Source organism: Epinephelus moara, chromosome 21 (assembly GCF_006386435.1).
Source record: "Epinephelus moara isolate mb chromosome 21, YSFRI_EMoa_1.0, whole genome shotgun sequence".
Classification (NCBI taxonomy): Eukaryota; Metazoa; Chordata; class Actinopteri; order Perciformes; family Serranidae; genus Epinephelus; species Epinephelus moara.
Genome location: NC_065526.1, coordinates 20132786 through 20151172, shown reverse-complemented (window position 1 = coordinate 20151172; position 18387 = coordinate 20132786). Strand labels below are relative to the sequence as shown.

Below are 18387 nucleotides of genomic sequence, written 5' to 3'. Positions count from 1 at the left end.
TTTTCCCGAACACTACTCTGGTCTCCTGCTCGTGAGGGATTCATTACAATATCGTAACATGGTTTAGATTTCTAAATAAATATTCACCTCGTCGCTAGATAGACCTACTCCTGAAAAACTTGTGTCTGCGCAAGGCTTTTTGTCCCTACGAGGCCACCGTCATTTACCTGACGGTAGGGGTGAGCGAGTGAGCCCTGCAATCTAGAATTTGACCACTGATGTCACTGTTTTCAACCCATTTTACACACTGGCCCTTTAAAGGGTAAAATTATTTTTGTTTGACCCAAATAAGCTCTGAATCTGCCATCATCAAACCCACCAGACTCCATTTAAATAAGCAGTCATTTTAGCGTGTATAGAGCCAGCATACTTTCACATCTAACTGGGTGAATTAATTTCAACCAAACAGAGTTGATGAATGTTGGAAAAGTGGGATGTTGAACCTTGACAGCTTTTGTGATTTTTATTTTGTTATTTATTTTGGTCTTTGAATGATTTTTTTTTTTTAGGATGATAAAATTACTCTTTATTTAAATGGAGCCAGGTAGGTTTGGTGATGACGATAACGAGACTTTTTCTGGTTAAACAAAAAGGCCTGTCTCTGTCGGGATCCTTTCCATAATATTGTCAGACAATTAGAATAACAATCTGAGCCTGTCAGTGACAAAAACAAGCACTATAAGTGGACGTAAATTGATGATGCACAATTGCCCCAAGTGGTTGCATTGTAGCCTATGTTGCTGCTGCCAGCTGGAGCGGTCTGATTTAATTACTAGACCAGTTTTGAAAACTGTTGTTGCCATTAGTTACTTGGACACAAAAACATCAGAAAATGGTGTCTAGGTTGAAAAATACCAAAGTTACCCTTTAATGTTTGAAGGGCAGAGACAAGTTTATTCGTTTGGGTATGAATTAGAAAAGGACAGTACACATTTTTAAATTGTAATGTGTTTATTGATTTTTAAGAACAAAACGACACACATAACATTCAACAGAATATACAACCAAAACAACTCAGTGCAGCTCACGGATCAAACATCTATAAAAGGAAGTGACAAATGACAAGACATGTTAGTCCCCTACTTTATAAGAATAGTTGAAATATAAAAATATAAAAGGCTCCCATGTTCCAGTGAACATGTCATCCTTTGAGTGCAGGATACATGTCAAATAATCCACAAATATATATTCAAGTGTGACCCCATGCCACTGTGTTTTAGTTAAAACTCTGTCTGTTATTCAATTCAGAAGTATGCACCTTCTTGCGAGGAATGTTAGTTTATAGAGTTTACCTAAGCTTTTATTAATTTCCTGTCCTATAACGTCCCAAAACCTCTGTATCTTTCGGCAAGACCACAGGCAGTGGGTGAGACTACCTGTCTCTGTTTTGCACAACATTTTTATTTAAGAACAGCCTGACTGCCCAGGGCAAGTAAAATGCAACGCTGGGCCAGTAAATCTAACAACACACTTAGCCAATTGGTCAAGTGGCACTAAAAGAATTAAACACAGGTTTTTTTCCAAAGCTGATGATGAGAAAAATGTAAAGATAAAGTTTACGAGCTGGAGCACAAGTGAGCATTTCACTTGTCCTGGAAACTGGAGTTTAGTTGGGTGGCGTTAGAGGAGGTGTGCAAAACTCTGTATTGTATATTAAACTGTTATTATTTTTATGTAAGCGTCTTTGAGCACTTGTAAAAGCACGTTATAAATAAAATGTATTATTATTATTATCTATTGTGTGCTTTGCCGCAAGTTAGAGAGCAGGGCTTTGCAGTAATGATTAAACATGAAAATTAGCTTAAGTTTTTGTTGTATTTTATACCTGCTAATAAATGAAACTGTTTTTATAGGGGTAAGTAAAAATTGACTTCAGGGCAAGTTGATTTTTGAAAAACTTTCCTGATTGGGCAAGTGAAAAAAAAAGGTTATTGTTGAACCCTGAATTTAATTTATCCATCTTTTAATTTTTTTTTTTTTCAAAATGATTCAAGCTCTTCTGAGTGACAGTCCACATTTCTGATGTTACAAATCTTTAAAACTACAGCTGAGCCTAAAACTGGCTTTTTACTTTATACTTGCACTTACCTGTTAACCTAACCCACTCTTATAACCATATTCTCATATAAAGCCCCTTCTTACATGCAATGATTGAATAAGACAAAGATGATTTGTCCAAACTCAGTCTTAAATTTGGCTAAAAAATGTCTTGAAAATGTCTTTAAAAGCATTAAATTCAAATGTCTGATACCTGTAGACACCCTGTAAATGTATGGCGTCTGGAAGAGAAACATGAGCTCTGTGTAAAATCATGCGTTGAATAGATTTTATTCTATTTACAAACACAAGGTTTTTACACTTTCCCAGACATCATCCTATTTATCATCTTTAACATTTATACTGAGCTCCTTTTTGCCACGTTTCCTTCAATATTATGAAAAAAAAATGTATAGAATTTCCCAGGACAGACAACACTTACATTATACAAACATCAGTATCATTATGGCATTGTTTGATTGACAGCTCGTTTGGACTCATGGTTTCAACAAAACAAAACATATAACCACATAAAAACTCAGCATTTGTTAAAAATGTATTCACGAAATGTTGTGATTTCTGTGTTATACAAGGTATAGAAGAAGAGAAATAGAATGTGGCCGATTCAAAAAAATTTTATCTACGGTAGAGATGAATGATTAGTTGATTAATCAATTAGTTGATGGACAGACATTTGCTTTAACTGTGAGAAAAATTTTGGCGCATTATTTGTGACTCATGTCTGCACGTTTCTCAAATTAAACAACATAAATATAATGTGTCTACCAGTAGGCTGATATATAATCGTACATCTGTGTCTGTTTTCAGCATGGGAGGTGACCACGGCCACAGCAAGATGTCTCTGCCTGACTGGCGGCAGTGGAAGACAGAGGGAACACCACTGGAGTTCACACAGCAGAGGCTGGCAGCCAGAGGCCTCAAGGATCCGTGGGCACGGTTAGTATTTCTACCTACATGAGATGTGGCTAACAGTTAAGTAAGTCTTATCCCTGACCCTGCTCCGTATCTTTCCTTCCTGTCACTGTCACTCTCCCTGTGTGCAGTAACGAGGCTTGGAGATACGCAGGCGGCTTCGCTCGTGCTGTGACTCTCTCTGAAGTGCTGCTGAAAGGATTCAAGTGGGGCTTTGCTGCCTTCACTGTTGCTCTGGCTGTAGAGTACGCCTTGTTCCCACCGAAGAAGGGCGGCCACCATTAATACTTGTCATTGTCCCTCAAACACAGACCATAATGGAGTCTAATAATATTATGTATTTTCTGTTTAATAAATGTTTTTCTGATCACTCCATTGCTCCCCTTATTCTTCAAATACTCTGTTTCATCTTTAAGTCATAAACAAATTCACTTTGCATTTAAGGATAACTTTGGTATTTTTTCAACCAGGACCCTATTTTCCCATGTTTTTGTGCCTGCGTGACTAATGGCAACAACAATTTTTTAAATTGAGCCAGTACTGAGCGAAGCCACCGAAGGAGAAGCCATGAAGACGGCTGCAGTGTAACCACTTGGAGCATGTTTGCACCATCAATGTATGTCCACTGAAAGTGTTTGTTTTTGTCACCGACAGACTCAGATTGTTATTCCAGGTATCTGGTATGATTACGGAAATGATCCCTACAGAGATAGACCCTCTTGTCAAAGAATAAAATCCCTTTGGTTAACCAGAAAAGGACACAAAATGGCTATTGCCAGCCCCACCAGACTCCATTTAAATGAACAGTAATTTTATTATCATAAAACACAGTTCAGTAAAAGTCCACAGAAACAAAATAAATTGACAAAAGCCACCTTGGTTCGTCATTCCACTGCTCCAACAACCACCAACTCTGGTTTAGTTGAAATAAACCTTTAATTCACTCAGTTAAATGGGAAAATATGCTGGCTCTATACACGCTAAAATTACAGTTAATTTGAATGGAGTCTGGTGTGTTTGGTGAGATTGACTCTGGGGCTGTTTCTGGTTCAACAAAAAGGTCTATCTCTGTAGGGATCCTTTCCATAATGTTGTCAGACACTTATATAACAATCTGGGCCTGTCAGTGACAAAGCAAACACTTTCAGTGGACATAAATTGAACGTGTATATGCCCTAGGTGATTACATTTCAGCCTGTTTAATGGCTGCAGCCCTCTTGCTCGATACTGGACCAGTTTCAGTTGGTCACTGAGACACAAAAACATGAGGAAAAAAGGGTCCAGGCTGAAAAATACAGAAATCACCCTTTAATATTTCAATAAAAATGATGGTGTTTTAATCTCCATTAATATACAGTGTTGTTGCTGAGTTGAAGGTGCAAACATAGTACCAGCTCAGTCCTGCTTCCTCTTCCTGCTCAGTTTCCGGAGGCAGAGTTTCAAGCATTTCACTGTCACTATTACAATAACCAGCACCACAGTAACCAGCAGTGTTATTACATCCAGGGAGTGGTACTGGAACCAGTTGAGGTCATGGACAGCAGGTCTGAGATGTTTGGCCCCTTTGTGCCGCATTACAAATTCTGTCCAGTACACTGAGAGGTCGAGAGGGTCAAGTGGCCGGTCTTTATGGAGAGCTGACAGCTTCTGTATGTTCTCTTTATACCTGGATATAAACAGGTTGATGGGAAGAGTTTAAGAACACAGCACTGAGATGAGAGGAACTCCTTTATAAAGAGATAACTGACATTGTGAGCGACCTGAGCACTCACCTGGTGTCATTGATGACCTCATTCAGTGCCTGAAGAAGGTTTTCTGTAGTGATCGAAAAAATGTCCAACACGACTCCGGCTTTTCTGCTCACCAACTTCGCCGCGTTGTCAGGCTGCTCTGCCGAAATTGGCACCAACACCATGGGAACAGCGTGGCACAGTCCCTCAAAGAGACCGTGGGAGCCAGCGTGAGTGATGAAAGCCCGAGCTCCAGGATGTGCTAAAACACAACAGAGAGAGAGAGATGTTTATGGAACACAAAAACAAATAGGTACCAATAAATAATTGCAGAAATAAAATCAACAAATAAAACAAAATAAAATAATAAATTAATATTGAAATACATGCAGAGATCAAAAATAAATAAATAAAAGAATGAATTAAAAAAACAAAATAAATGCTCAAATAAATACATAAATAAAAATAATAAATATTGAAATACATACAGAAATAAAAACTAATGAATAAAAAAACCCATAAATAAAAAAAGAACAAATAAATACATAAATAAATAATCAATAAATGCTAAAATAAATACATAAATAAATAATCAATAAATGCTAAAATAAATACATAAATAAAATAAATATTGAATGCATATCGAAATAAAAAATATCTGTTGAAATAAACACATGAATAAACAAAATAATGAAATAAATACATGAATAAATGCATAAGTAAATGCTGAAAATAAATAGAAATAAATAATTGAATGCATAAATAAAGAAATTAATGCAAAGGTTACGACCTCCTACATCATTAACATACTGATGCAGAAATACATATACATAAATAAATGTAGATATACAAAAATTTAGAAATAAACTGAAGATGTTTATGTCCACTTTAATGATCAACTTTTATGTTTTAATTTGTTTTTAATCTTTCATTTAATATTTATTCAAATGTATTGATTTATAATTCATTTATTTATTCTTATGTTTATTCATACATTTATGTAGTTATTTATTTCTGTATTTATCTATTTATACATTTATTTATTTGTTTCCATATTTATTTGTATATTCCTGTAGTTATTTATTTATTTATTTATTGATACTATAGTATGTTTTGGTCCTCTATAGATGTTGGGTTAGTTCAGTTTTGAGTCATGTGTTAAGCATGTCAGGATGTTTTTATTCCGGTGGATTTACAGACCTAGCAGGTCATTCTGAGGCACCCAATTCATCAACTTCACATTTTCTGGGATGCTGTCAGGAACCGGCCCGGTGTACCTCCATATTACCTATCAAAACAAGCCACGTATCCTTTATTGCTCTTTGATTGTTGCATTGATGTATGGTTTAAAATACATTGTCACACATGTTGACAAACCTTCTGTGGAATCTGTCTAAAGGCTTCTAGGAAGACAGCTGTCGTCTCTACTGGCATCTCTGACACCATGGTACCCAGAGTGAACACCACAAACCCATGTTCTCCCGACACCCAGGACTCCAAATCCTGCAAACACACACACACACACTCTCTTTATCTCTCAATCTTCCTGCACTAAATGCAGTGATACAACACAAAGAGGAAGTAAAATAAATTAAATAGTTGAAATGTTTTTATTGTACGTAGAATCAAAAACACAGGGGACTTACTTCAGGCAGAGGATTTCTCACGTCACAGTTGATTCCACCAACTAGTACAACGTTAGGCATGAGTGGGTGTGGGAACTCCAGTGTGAAGTCCATCCTGTTAGACACAGAATCACAATATTTATTTGAATAGAGACAAACAATCTAAAATATTTTTTAGTGTGCTTTAGTGGAAATTAATTACTAATTCCTAATTACTATATATGAATACTAGAATAAATGAATAATTTGGTAAAATAGTAGATACAGGCATCATTAAATGAATATGGAAACAAATAAAAGTATAAATAAATAGAGGGATAAATAAATAAATGTATAAATACATACTGTATACATAACATATAATGTATAAATAATACAGAGAGAATTAAGTATAGGAACAAAATAAATAATGAATAAATGCATTCAGGAATGAGGAAATATATACAGAAATAAATGTATAAATACATTCATAAATAAATAAAAAATAGTAAATTAATAATACTGAAAATAAATAAATACATACAGAAATAGATAAATTAATAAATAAATAAAAATGTGATGAAATAATACTGAACGAAATAAATAAATGTATAAATAAATTCAGGAATAAATAAATACAGAAATATATAAATTTACCTATAAATAGTCACAAGAATGAATAAATAATACAGAGAGAAATACGTATAGTAACAAAATAATTAATGAATAAAAACATTCAGGAATGAAGAAATATATACAGAAATAAATGTATAAATTAATTCAGAAATAAATAAAAATGTAAGTAAATAAATAATACTGAAATAAATAAATACAAGAATAAATAGATAAATAAATGTATAAATAAATTCATAAATTAAAAAATGTAATGAAATAATCAGGAATAACTAAATGAACACCAAAATAAATAAATGCATGAGTGAATAAATAAAAGGATAAATGTTGAAATAAATATAGACACAAAAAATAATTGCATAGATAAATAAATGTAAATGTATATTTGTGTCATTGTTTGTCCTCCATACTTCTTTTCCAAACCATTAATGTATAACCTTTGCACATATTACCTCAGCAGCCAGATAGCAGAGTCCGACAGCACTTCAGCTACGCCCACCTCCTCTCCCAGGAAACGATAGGCTATGTTGTCAAAGTGCCAGTAGAGCAGTTTGCATAGCAGCGGCTCCAGTAAAGCAACCTGTAGGTCAGAGGCATCACAGAGCAATATCAAAGTAAGCCGTAGGTGCTCAGCAGTAGAGTTGAATTTCAGTCGTATTAGTTAAATTTAACCGTGGTTGCGTTGAGGCAACATGTTCCATCACCAACATCTCGGACATACATGACTATTTCTGCAGATTTATGTGACAAATGGAGAAAGAACTGACAAATGTGAATTAGAGGGATTAGTGTTGTTAACACATAACCTGTTTTACCCAATAAATTGGAGTAGAGTTAATTTTGAATAATTTAAACAGCCATCCTTCATGCATGCACCTGCTGATGCACAAGCCCTCACCAAAGTGTTGAACGTCCTCTCCTTGAAGCTCATCTTATCTGTGTATCTGGTGAAGTAGCGGGGCACATATGAGGGCGGCGAGGGGCAGCCTGCAGACTTCATATCCAAACCACATGGAATTCCCCTCAGCAAATTTATAGTGGGGAGACCTGAAATTGATTTCATGTATGACTGGTGAGAAATAGGCAGATGTATAAGAGCACACAGAATCAAAGTGTGACAGAAACTCACCTAATTTCCGCGCTATTAATGAGCCTGTGGGCACCATGGGGTCTGTTAGGACGGCATCGAAGTTCTGCAGAGCGAAAAGGTGCAAAGGAGAGATGAGATAGACGGGTGAATCTTCAACAGTGTGCACTAATGAAGCACCTTTGCTCCTATGAATATGCTCATGCGTTGATTCTCGACAAGAGTGCGGGCTTTTCAACTGATGGCAGCTTTTTTGCTCAATCACAAAGTCTAAGAGGTGGAAAGTAGCACTTTTATATTTCAATCTGTTTGAAACAATGACGGCTGTCTGGCAAAAAACAATCTCGTATCACAGTTAAATAGTGAGCTAAACATGTTTCTGAAAACATTTGAGGTGAGAGATAGGCAACTCAGTAACAGAGTCTTGGTTTTTATTTGATCAGCTCTGTCAAGTTTTACCACTTGATCTCAGTTTGATTGGCCTTCATTTTCGCTATGCAGGAAACAGAATGGCGCCCACTTCCTGTTCACAAGCTGAACACGACACTAAAAGATGTTTGGAAAGACACTGTATGAGAGTTAATTTTAATCAGCATGGCCGAATTTACTGTTTGATCGGATTTCGGTCCGAGTTTGAGACAGAGAGCGGGGGCGGGTCAGTCTCCTGATCTGCTCCTGTCCTCGTGGTGGCGTCGGTGGCGGGCAATACAAAAATGCAGACGTACAGCCTGTAGTTTAATCAACAGCCTGAGAGCCAGCGAAACTCCATCAGATGACGTAAAGTACGTCATGTGGTTGGGAATCAGTAGACTACAATATTTAATTGTAAATACGTTTCAATAAGCTCCACCATAGCTATTGCAATTCCAGTGATTTTCCAGTTCATGAAAGTTAGTTGTAACATTTTGGTTGCCTGAAAAAGTCTTGCTCAGCATTTGGTTGTGCTACAAGACCCTTGAATACTGTGTTCACACTACAAGCAACAACGCAACACAGTGACCAACTGCATTATCACTAGGTCGCCGTCGAAGATCTCACTCAAGCGCTCTTGAACATAGTTACGTTCTCACAGACTTGTGTGTGTCTGCTATTTGCAACAGTGCACCTCCACTGAACATCATTTAAAGGTTGCACTTGTTCAAAAACATATCTGAGCTTTTTTAATTAATGTCTGAGCACCATTTTATCGTCACATTTCGCCGCCCCATTGCATCCCTGTGTGCACCACAATGCACATGAAGCTAGCATAGCGTCAGTTAGCTAGGGTAAACAAAACAATACCACAGATAGACACAAAAGCATATGATTGGTTGTCACTTTACCACGTCATTGGAGTGCTGAAAAAAAGTTGAAGCCAGTTCAACTTTGATTTGTAGCATGTTACACCTGCCTGTAGCGACAAGTATTTAGCGTCAGCTTGTAGCTTAATGTCACCTTCCATCGAAAATGACTTGTAGCCTGTTGCTCATAGTGTGAACACAGCATAGGGAGTAGGATGTTTCGTTTTTTTCAGTAGTTAAAACTAGCAAAAATTTAGCATTAGTATTGTCACAGTTAGCCGTAGCTGAAAATGCACAGTGCTAACCAAGTTAGCAGCTGCAGTATTAGGGTTAGCACCACCTTCTCATCCAAATATGGTCACCTCTGGCTCCAAAAATCCAAGAGGGCGACGGCCAAAATGCTGACGCTGGGAGCGGGAGTCCATAAATCAGTGGGTGAACTTGGGCAGTGACTTGCAGCATCAGAATCCAACGAAAAAGGGCATCCTTTAATGTCGGCATGATACGCAGCATCAGGGGGAAATGCGGCGGGACAAGGATGAAAGTTAAGGGGGCGAAAGTCTGACTGGGGCAGGTGGGAGTAGTGATGGAAGGGTCCAAAAAGCACTTAAGATTCTAAAGCCAAACCCTGTTCATTTTTGCTAAACCTAAACCTAAACCCAGCCACGTTTTTCAGAGGAAAAAAAAAATCAATTTGCGTTGTTGTTCCCATGTAGTGCGTTTATTTTGAAAGAGACTGTATGTAAATGGTTAATATCCTGTGAAAACAGAAGTGTATTTTGAAAGAAGACAATGCATGTGACAGGCAGAACTTGACACGGTGTCCCAGAACATCAACAACCAATGCACCCAGGGTACCTTGCACGTCATATCTGGACGTCGAAAGTCCATGACCAAACGCCAATATGTGACGAGGTTGGAGTGAGAGTGTGTTGTTATTTGATACAGTCTACGGTCTTTACGTGCTTATTTGGACATTATGTGTGCTTAAGCTAATATTTATAGTACAGAAGTTGGTTCAGTGCCTTGAGGGGTTCTCCAAACCAACTCCTGCTTAGGGCCCCAAAAAGTCCAGGGTCTGCCCTCAATCCAATACAACAACAGCCCCAGAAGGTAGTTCAAGAGTAGTAGACACAGTCTAAAGCAGTGATTCCCAACTGGTGGGTTGCGGATCCATTCTGAATGGACCACACGTGACTACCAAACATGTCAAGTTTATAAAAAACACACTTTATTTTTAAGTACAGTGGATTTTTGGCACAGAGCCTTTACTTTGAAGTGCTGTTTCCTGCTGTAGAGTGAGTGAGTGAGTGAGTGAGTGACTAACGGACAGCTACTGGACAGAGACAGCAAACAAGCTCAATGACATGGCCAAATGCACATATGATGACGAATGTGTTAAACTGTGTTGACCTTGAACTCATGACTGAGGAGAAATCTGGACCCGTGGCTGTATATAATTTTGCTAGCTTTCAAACCTGATTCTGCATTTGCACTCACCTGCTGTGCCAGATGTGAGATCACATTGTCATTGAACAGCAGGCTCTCTGCCGTGGTGTGGATCAAGCCTGTAATCTTCTGAATTTGCGCAAATCGTTTCCTTATCTTCTCCATGAAGGACTGTGCAGATTTCTGCAACATGTCCTTGTGTGTGGACATGATAGAATCAATATAAGCCTTCTCATAAGGAACAGGATAGGTCACAATGTCGTAGAAATCTGCTGGACCCAACCGTATGCTGACTTCTGGTATCACAACGGTGACCTGGTGTCCACGGCGACCCATTTCTTGGACTATTGCCTTCATACCCACCCAGTGACTCCCATCCATGGGCACCACCAGCAATTTTCCCAAGAAACCTGGAGAAGCAGAGTCACCTGCAGAGGTGTTTTCAGTGGTTTCAGCCTCTTCTGTTTTCACCTTCTTCTCTGGTCTGGAGTTGTCTGCCGCAGACCCTTTCGTTTTATCCACAGCACCATTCACCTGCATGTCCATGTTCAGCAGCAGGAACACAAACGCTGCTGTTTTCCACATTGTGCTCATTCCTCTGCAGCTCACTGAGTGCAACACAGAGAAAAGGGTGAGGCTAAGAGAAGGAAAAATGACACAGAAACACCCCCTTCTCTGTGCTTTGAATGCTTATGTAAATCATTCCCGCCCTTTAGGATCCTCTGACTGTTTAAATTCCTCAGTGAATTAGACTGCAGTTGTGTGTGTTCAAAGTCCTCCAGTCAGTTGGACTCCCTGTGATTGAATTACTGTGTTATTATTGGTATCAACACATAAAAGAAAGAACACAATTACAACCGATACTGCCCCTGGGGACTGGAGGAAAGTTCAATGGAGGAAGCAGCAGTGTTTGCAGTGGGATTTCTGGTGCAACTTCACCTGCGTCCAGTGTGCATGGAGAAGGGAAAAAGTCTGAAGAGGACAATAAAGAGGATCAGGGATGTTTCCAGGATTTGATGACATCAAGGGCATAGCCTGGACCTCTGCAGGGGGGTCCGAGGGGAAGTAATTAAGTTAAGTATTGTAAGATAATCTCTACTCCAGTCAGGCCTGTTTCTCTGGATTTCCCATGCAGCATGTTCTAACGTTTAAAGGCAGTGAGTGAAGGGAGTGGATTAGCAACCAACAACCAACTTGTTCGTGAACTTTTTTGGAAATGTGCACAACTAACTACAACATCAGCTGGGTCCTGCATAATGTGATTTTGTGGCCCTGGGTCTATGTATCAAAATTAAACTCTAAAACCTTAATTATTGTAGTTTATTTTTGGCTTTTCTTTTCTTTCTTACAGCAGAAATTTTGACAATGAAAATCACAAGTGTTGGATTAGCCCACTAGCTAAATGGAATTTAGCCATGATTCATTTTTATAATAAAGTTGTGTTTCATCGATTCACCTCAGGTGACAAACAGAAAACTTGGAGCTAGGTTGTATCCCTATCTGTCTATAACAGTTTTAACTTTTGTCACGTAAGTACAGTATGTGATGAACACATGGAGACTGTTAGTGTAATCTGTAACTTCAGGTTTCAGTAGCAGCCATTCACAACATCAGCCACAGGGTTACACAAAAATTCAAGGACATAAATCTGCTTGTTATGGTTCATTTTTAATCTGTTTTTTAAGTTAAGAGAGCTGTCCAAAATGGGAGCATAGAGTTCGCTAACACAGACATGAGGAAACTGAACGGGCCTACCTGGCAGAGGTCCAGCAGCTTAAAGTGTCAGAGGTCTCACTGGACTTCACATTCAAAATGTCACTTAAATTCACACGTACCAACCAGGAAGAGACTCAAAATGACCACAAAGAGACACAAAATGACTATAAAAAAGGAAAAGAGTCACAAAGTGGCCAAAAAAGACAAATATTTATCTGAAAGACACAAAGTTATGACAAAAAGAGGCAAAACTACTGCAAAGAGACCCAAAATGACCAAGAAAGAGACAAAATGATCTCAAGTACCAAAAAATGACTACAAGGACACACAAAACAAACAGAAAGACACAAAATTACCACAAAGAGACACAAAATGACAAAATTACTACAAAGAGATAAAAAATTAACACAAAGTTACCTCATACAAAATGAAAACATAAGAGGTAATGAGCCTCAAAGAGACACAAAACAAAAACAAAAAAGACAAATATGTACCTCAAGAAATCCCTACAGAGACATGAGATGACTACAAAGAAAGACACAATACCAAGAAATAGACTAAATTACCTCAAGTAGACACGAAATGACCACAAGGGCACACAAAACAACAAAAAAAGACATAAAATTACCACAAAAAGACACGAAAAAACTACTTTGAAAAGACACAAAATGACTCCAAAGAGGGAACAGAGGGACACAAAAGAGATGCAAAACAAACCAAAACACAAAAAATTACCTCGAAAAGACAAAAAATCACAAAAAAGACACAAAATTACCTCAGAGACATGAAATAACTAATGAAACACAAAATGACCAAGTCCACACTAACATGTAGTGTATATATTTTGGTGGTAGACAACATATATATGTATAAAAGGAATATTGGTTTCACAATACTATTATCACTTATTTATAGTGATGGTCTTCTCTTTATGTAGTGAGTGCAGTGTCCTTCCTGAAGATGTCTCCAAACACTGTGGATTTGATTATCATAAGAGATTCAGACTCAGCTGAAACTGACCTGGAGAAGAGAGACCAACATTTATGTTGCCCCTCATATTTTTATACACAGAGGAGACTGACCTGTTGATACCTGTTGGGACTACTTATAGTAGAGATTTTCATAGCCTTGATTAAACAGGGAAAACCACCAAAAGTAGTGGATCAAAGCGAGACGGCGACAAAACAGTACAAGTCCTCAAAAGACCATCACTGTGGTAAATATATTTTGATAGAAAGTTAGTTAAAGTTAAAGAAATGACCTGCTCTGATGCAAGTAATTACTGTGGCCTCTGTACAGATCATAGTTTTTTGTCCAAAACTTATGAATCCTTTGTCTTAAATTAGGTTTTATTTCTGCAGCATGACATGTGGACATGTAAAAATGTCACTGAATCTGAAGGACCACATGTGTACTGATGTGGGGGATTAGGTACAGACATGACGACAGTTTAAAAAGTGACAAAGCTAATAAAATGTAAACAGGTGAGTATAAACATTCACCCCCCCATACCTTTGTCATGAACAGAGAAATCAGTTTTTGTACCAGGCAGTAAACATGTCAATTTCTGCTGTAAAGTTGGGCATTTAAACATGGGGGTCTATGGGGACTGACTCACTCTTGAGGCCAGTCTCAAGTGGCCATTCCAGAAACTGTCACTTTCGTGTCAGCGTCATTTTTCAGCCCTGGACGTTGCTGCTTGCCTGTTGATATGAAGCAGGTGTGTGCACGTGGCAGCAGACGTACCTCTGATGCCACCGTCGGGTCAAACAAAGCAATGTTCTTGTCCATTTTTCATCCTTCCTATATTTTTTGCGTGAAATGATTATCATCACAGCATGAACTTTTAGTCTTGTTGTATTTATGGAGGGAGTATGATTTTTCTTTGTCACACCCAAAGTAATGCTTAATTATTTACTGAAATACTTGTATTGGACAAAACTGTTAACTGCGATTTATATTACAAACATGGTAACAGGATGAGCCCTTTAAATGCATCAAAACCCATAAAACGATATATGTCAATTCAATGTTTAAATGTCCTGTTACCATAGACTATTAGAATAATGGACGTAGCTACTGTGACATCACCTATTGTCTTGTGCACTCTCATTTTGAAGAGTTAAGTTCGGCATTCTGCCCATCACCAATTTCATTTTTTGGAGCCAGAGGAGATTTGGGCAAGAAGCGCTGTAGTGAAGCGAGGGGTGGGTGTGACTGAGAAGCTGAGGACATAATCTGCACTCACCCTGTCACCTACAGCAGCCACACCCTTAATTATGCATAACTTTGAGCCTAAATGGGTGAGTTATGAAAAAATTCACCCCCCATACAGTTGTTGTGAGCGGGGAAACCATTTTTCAGCCTTGGACGTTGCTGCTTGCCTGTTGATATAAAAGAGGTGTGTGTGCATGTGTGTGATTGATCTTTTGCAGTGGTTGAAGGCCTCAGAGCACTCCCTCTCCCCTTTCTGCAGCATTTACAACCTCTCCAGTGAGTTCATCTTCTTTCTTCCCTAATCTTTGACGGTTTCTCAGAACTTTTGGATATGTGGCATTGCTTTAATATGACATAGTGAACCAAATGGCTCAGTGTAGCTGCTTGTTTAAAGAGACTCCAGGTGGCAAAGCTGTTTTATTCATGTTATGACACCTGCAGCTGATTCACTATTTAAAAAGCTTCACATGAACTCAACATCACTGAAGATAAAATGAAGGTCACAATACATAGTGTCACTTTATATGTCTGAGTGTTTTACTGAATGCAACACCAAACCAGTGCAGTTCAGACATTAGTGTGGCAGAGTGCGCTCAGTGGACGGCTGGGATGGCGGCTCTCGGTGGTTTGATTCACATCCACTCTCAGGAGCCCCTGCACACAAGAGGAGAACAAGAAGTTAGCGAAGTTTGCTTCCTGTGTGGACGTTGGCCTGGTTCACATAATCCTGCAGACTGAGAGTAGGACAGATCATCTTTGACTTATTGACTGAGTGATCATATCAGGATAAACAGGTGCATATGTGGCTAGTTTACACAATAACATACATTATCTTTAAAAGTCAAAAGCTTATACTCATCTTTAGTCCACAGCAAACAGCAGCAGCTCAGGTGGTGTTGTAAGACAGGGAACATAAATAATGGTTAGTAAGACAAATTATCTTTGAATTATTGAATTCAGTAATATATGGATTAACAGGCTAATACATCAGCATTGATTACTGTTTATGTCTTTGTATTATATCCTTAAATCACTTTCTTTCTGAGTCAGAAGCTCGTACTTACTTTTTTCGTCCATGGTGAACAGCAGCGGCTCAGGTGGTGGAGTGAGATAAACCATGACAAAACAAATGTTGGTAAGACAAACACTCTTTGAATTATTGAATATTATGAATATAATGTGTTTAAAATAGTTACTATACCTTTTGGCCATGTAAAGGCATTTAAGTCTCTGGAGGAAATATTCAGTCATCTGGTGATCTGAGAGTGGTGTCTTGTCCTCTTCTTAAATTTTGGGGCTTTCTTCTTCTCTCACTGCCGTCGTCTTCATTGTTGACCTGGAGAGAACTCTGTGTGTGTGTGTGTGTGTGTGTGTGTGTGTGTGTGTGTGTGTGTGTGCGTGCGTGTGTGTGTGTGTGTGTGTGTGTGTGTGTGACAGAGATATCTGGTGCTGGTGTTCATTTGAACACAGACTAAGGTGACAGTTCCTCAGCCCCGCCAGACGCAAAGGCTACATGCACGGTGGGTCAACAGCCCTGCCAGACGCAAGGGCTACCTGTGGCATCACCAGCCTTGCCAAAAGTAAAGGCCGACCCTCAGGATGGAGAAAACATCCATCGATCCACCGTGCAAAAATGAGGAGATACTTAAAGTCTCAGTGCAAGATGCTACCTGGGGTGTCACCAGCCCTGCCAGACGCAAAGGCTGCCATGGGAGTCACTGGTCCTGCTGTGATGTTTCATGCCAGATACGCAGCCCATCCATGGTAGACTCAATCCGAGTCACCCTTCAGCCCCCCCTCTCCCTCTTTGCAGCAGTCTCCTCCCCATCACTGTCTTCCCTGGTCCTCTTTGTGGCCATCCACCCTGCAATCAGAGGCTCAACATCTTCCAAGAGGTTAGCATCAGGGTAAGAAAGAGGTGCTCATCAAACTGCAGAAGCAGAGTGACAAACCCCTTGAGGAGCAGGTAGAGGAGCAGGTTCAGGAGCAGCTGGAGCAGCAGCAGGAGGAGCAGCGAAAAGCTGCAGATCAGCAGGAGGAAAAGCAGGATGGAAAGCGGGGGGAAATGCGGGAGGAAATACAGGAGGAAATGCAGGAAGAAAAGCAGGAGGGAAAGCAGGAGGGAAAGGAGGAGGAATTGCAGGAGTGAAAGCAGGGAGGAAAGCAAAGCAGGGGGGGTGGCGTAAGGAGCATAGGGAACGGGGTTGAAGGGAGGAAAAGGGAGAGCAGGACCCTCCACCGCAGGGTGCAGTGCTGGGAACCTACGCTCACCCAGCCAGTTACTTACCTGAAGCCCAGCCTCCTGGATCCCGTCATCCACCCCGACAGGCAGGACAGGGTCATCGGGGGGGCTTGCATTGCCACCTAAAGAAGAAAAGATTCATTTAAAATAAAGCCACATTCTCCACTTCATAAAACAGACCAAATTGTTGAATCTCAACCCATAAGCTGTCATTGTTACAAACACTCTTTATCTGTATGCAGACTATCCAAGAAAATGTTACCCACAATTCTGCATAATTAAAACCATGCTCACATTTCCCAGTTTTGCCTCTGACACAATAAAAGTCAGACTATAGCAGTCAGAACAATCACACACAGCTGTGTCATGAGAGAAGAGATGATCTGCAGGAACTGTGTGTTTCTAAGAGGATGTCACTGCCTCAAAGATAAGCTGTGTTAAACACTGAGATGGAGCCAAAACGTTACACAATAACGCGCACACGCACAATAAAACGTTGGCACTTTTGATGAATTATACACAATGAATAAAAGGGCCTCTCCAGAAAATAATAAGAGCAAAATCTGTGTTTTCTCGGCACACTAATTGTTTCTATTCAGTTAACGTCACTCTCCTAATTTATGAGTTGCAAATCACAAGGCGCGGAGGAGACGGTGGCACTTTGGACGCAGGACGCGCGCAGTTACCGCATAAAACCACCTACATCTCTTCCTTTCATGAGAAAATACGACATGAACGAGCGAAGCAGATTTCAATATTCAGACAATAATAACATGTCAGGTAAATTAGCCTACAAGCTGTGAGTGCAGACTGAACAGCTTTGGTTGTAGGTCCAATAACTGTCACACACAGTTCACCTCATCTCTTTTATCCAGACTCAGAGCAATATATTCATCTGTTTGTGCACTTTGTGGAATTTCGGGAAATTAGTTCACTAATGTGACAAATGTGTTGTGCCCGGCACCTCTGGTGCTGTGTAGCGCAGGCTTTTTTCTCCCTCTCTGCACCTTCTCTCTCCCTCTCGCTCTTCCTCTCTCTCTCTCTCCCAGGCAGCGTGCAGGCGGCGGCGGCGGCACAGGTGTGGTGAATCTGCAATCAGGCTGCCGCACACCGGCGGCAGCGCTCCAATCAACTCACTCTGCTGCAGCGTTTTTGAGGAGACAGAAGCCCTCTACTCGTCGCTTGTTTTTGAGCTTCAGCCCAATTCCTACGCCTCTGATAGAGCCAGAGTAGCTTACATTATTAGTCTTTTGACTGGACGGGCGAGGGATTGGGGTGCAGCTGTGTGGAGTAAACAGCCTGAACTGAGTGCATCCTATGCTGCTTTCACTGCAGAAATGAGGCGAGTGTTCGACCATCCTGTACGCGGAAGAGACGCCAGCAACCGTCTGACTAACCTCCGCCAGGGGGCTCGGAGTGTGGCTGACTACGCCATTGAATTCCGCACACTGGCAGCTGA

The 18387-nt window shown here is 39.7% G+C and overlaps 2 protein-coding genes across 2 annotated transcripts in view; one reads left to right on the top strand and one right to left on the bottom strand.

The window, feature by feature from the left end:
* ndufb3 (NADH:ubiquinone oxidoreductase subunit B3) overlaps positions 1 to 3343 on the top strand; it is a 4799-nt gene extending 1456 nt beyond the window's left edge. The window contains exons 2-3 of the mRNA XM_050074679.1: positions 2866 to 2994; positions 3102 to 3343. Of these exons, the coding sequence (XP_049930636.1) occupies positions 2867 to 2994; positions 3102 to 3255 (282 nt within the window). The 5' untranslated portion in view covers position 2866 and the 3' untranslated portion in view covers positions 3256 to 3343. The remainder of the gene's footprint in view (positions 1 to 2865; positions 2995 to 3101) is intronic.
* Positions 3344 to 3887: 544 nt separating this feature from the next.
* On the bottom strand, positions 3888 to 13660 carry LOC126408896 (UDP-glucuronosyltransferase 1A1-like). The gene is made up of 9 exons (XM_050074678.1): positions 10805 to 13660; positions 8067 to 8130; positions 7836 to 7984; positions 7390 to 7517; positions 6347 to 6440; positions 6078 to 6203; positions 5901 to 5988; positions 4743 to 4962; positions 3888 to 4636 (listed from the first exon to the last, which is right to left on the bottom strand). Exons 1-9 carry the CDS (start codon positions 11345 to 11347, stop codon positions 4366 to 4368), a joined length of 1683 nt encoding a protein of 560 aa, XP_049930635.1. The 5' UTR covers positions 11348 to 13660; the 3' UTR covers positions 3888 to 4365.
* Positions 13661 to 18387: the final 4727 nt, after the last annotated feature.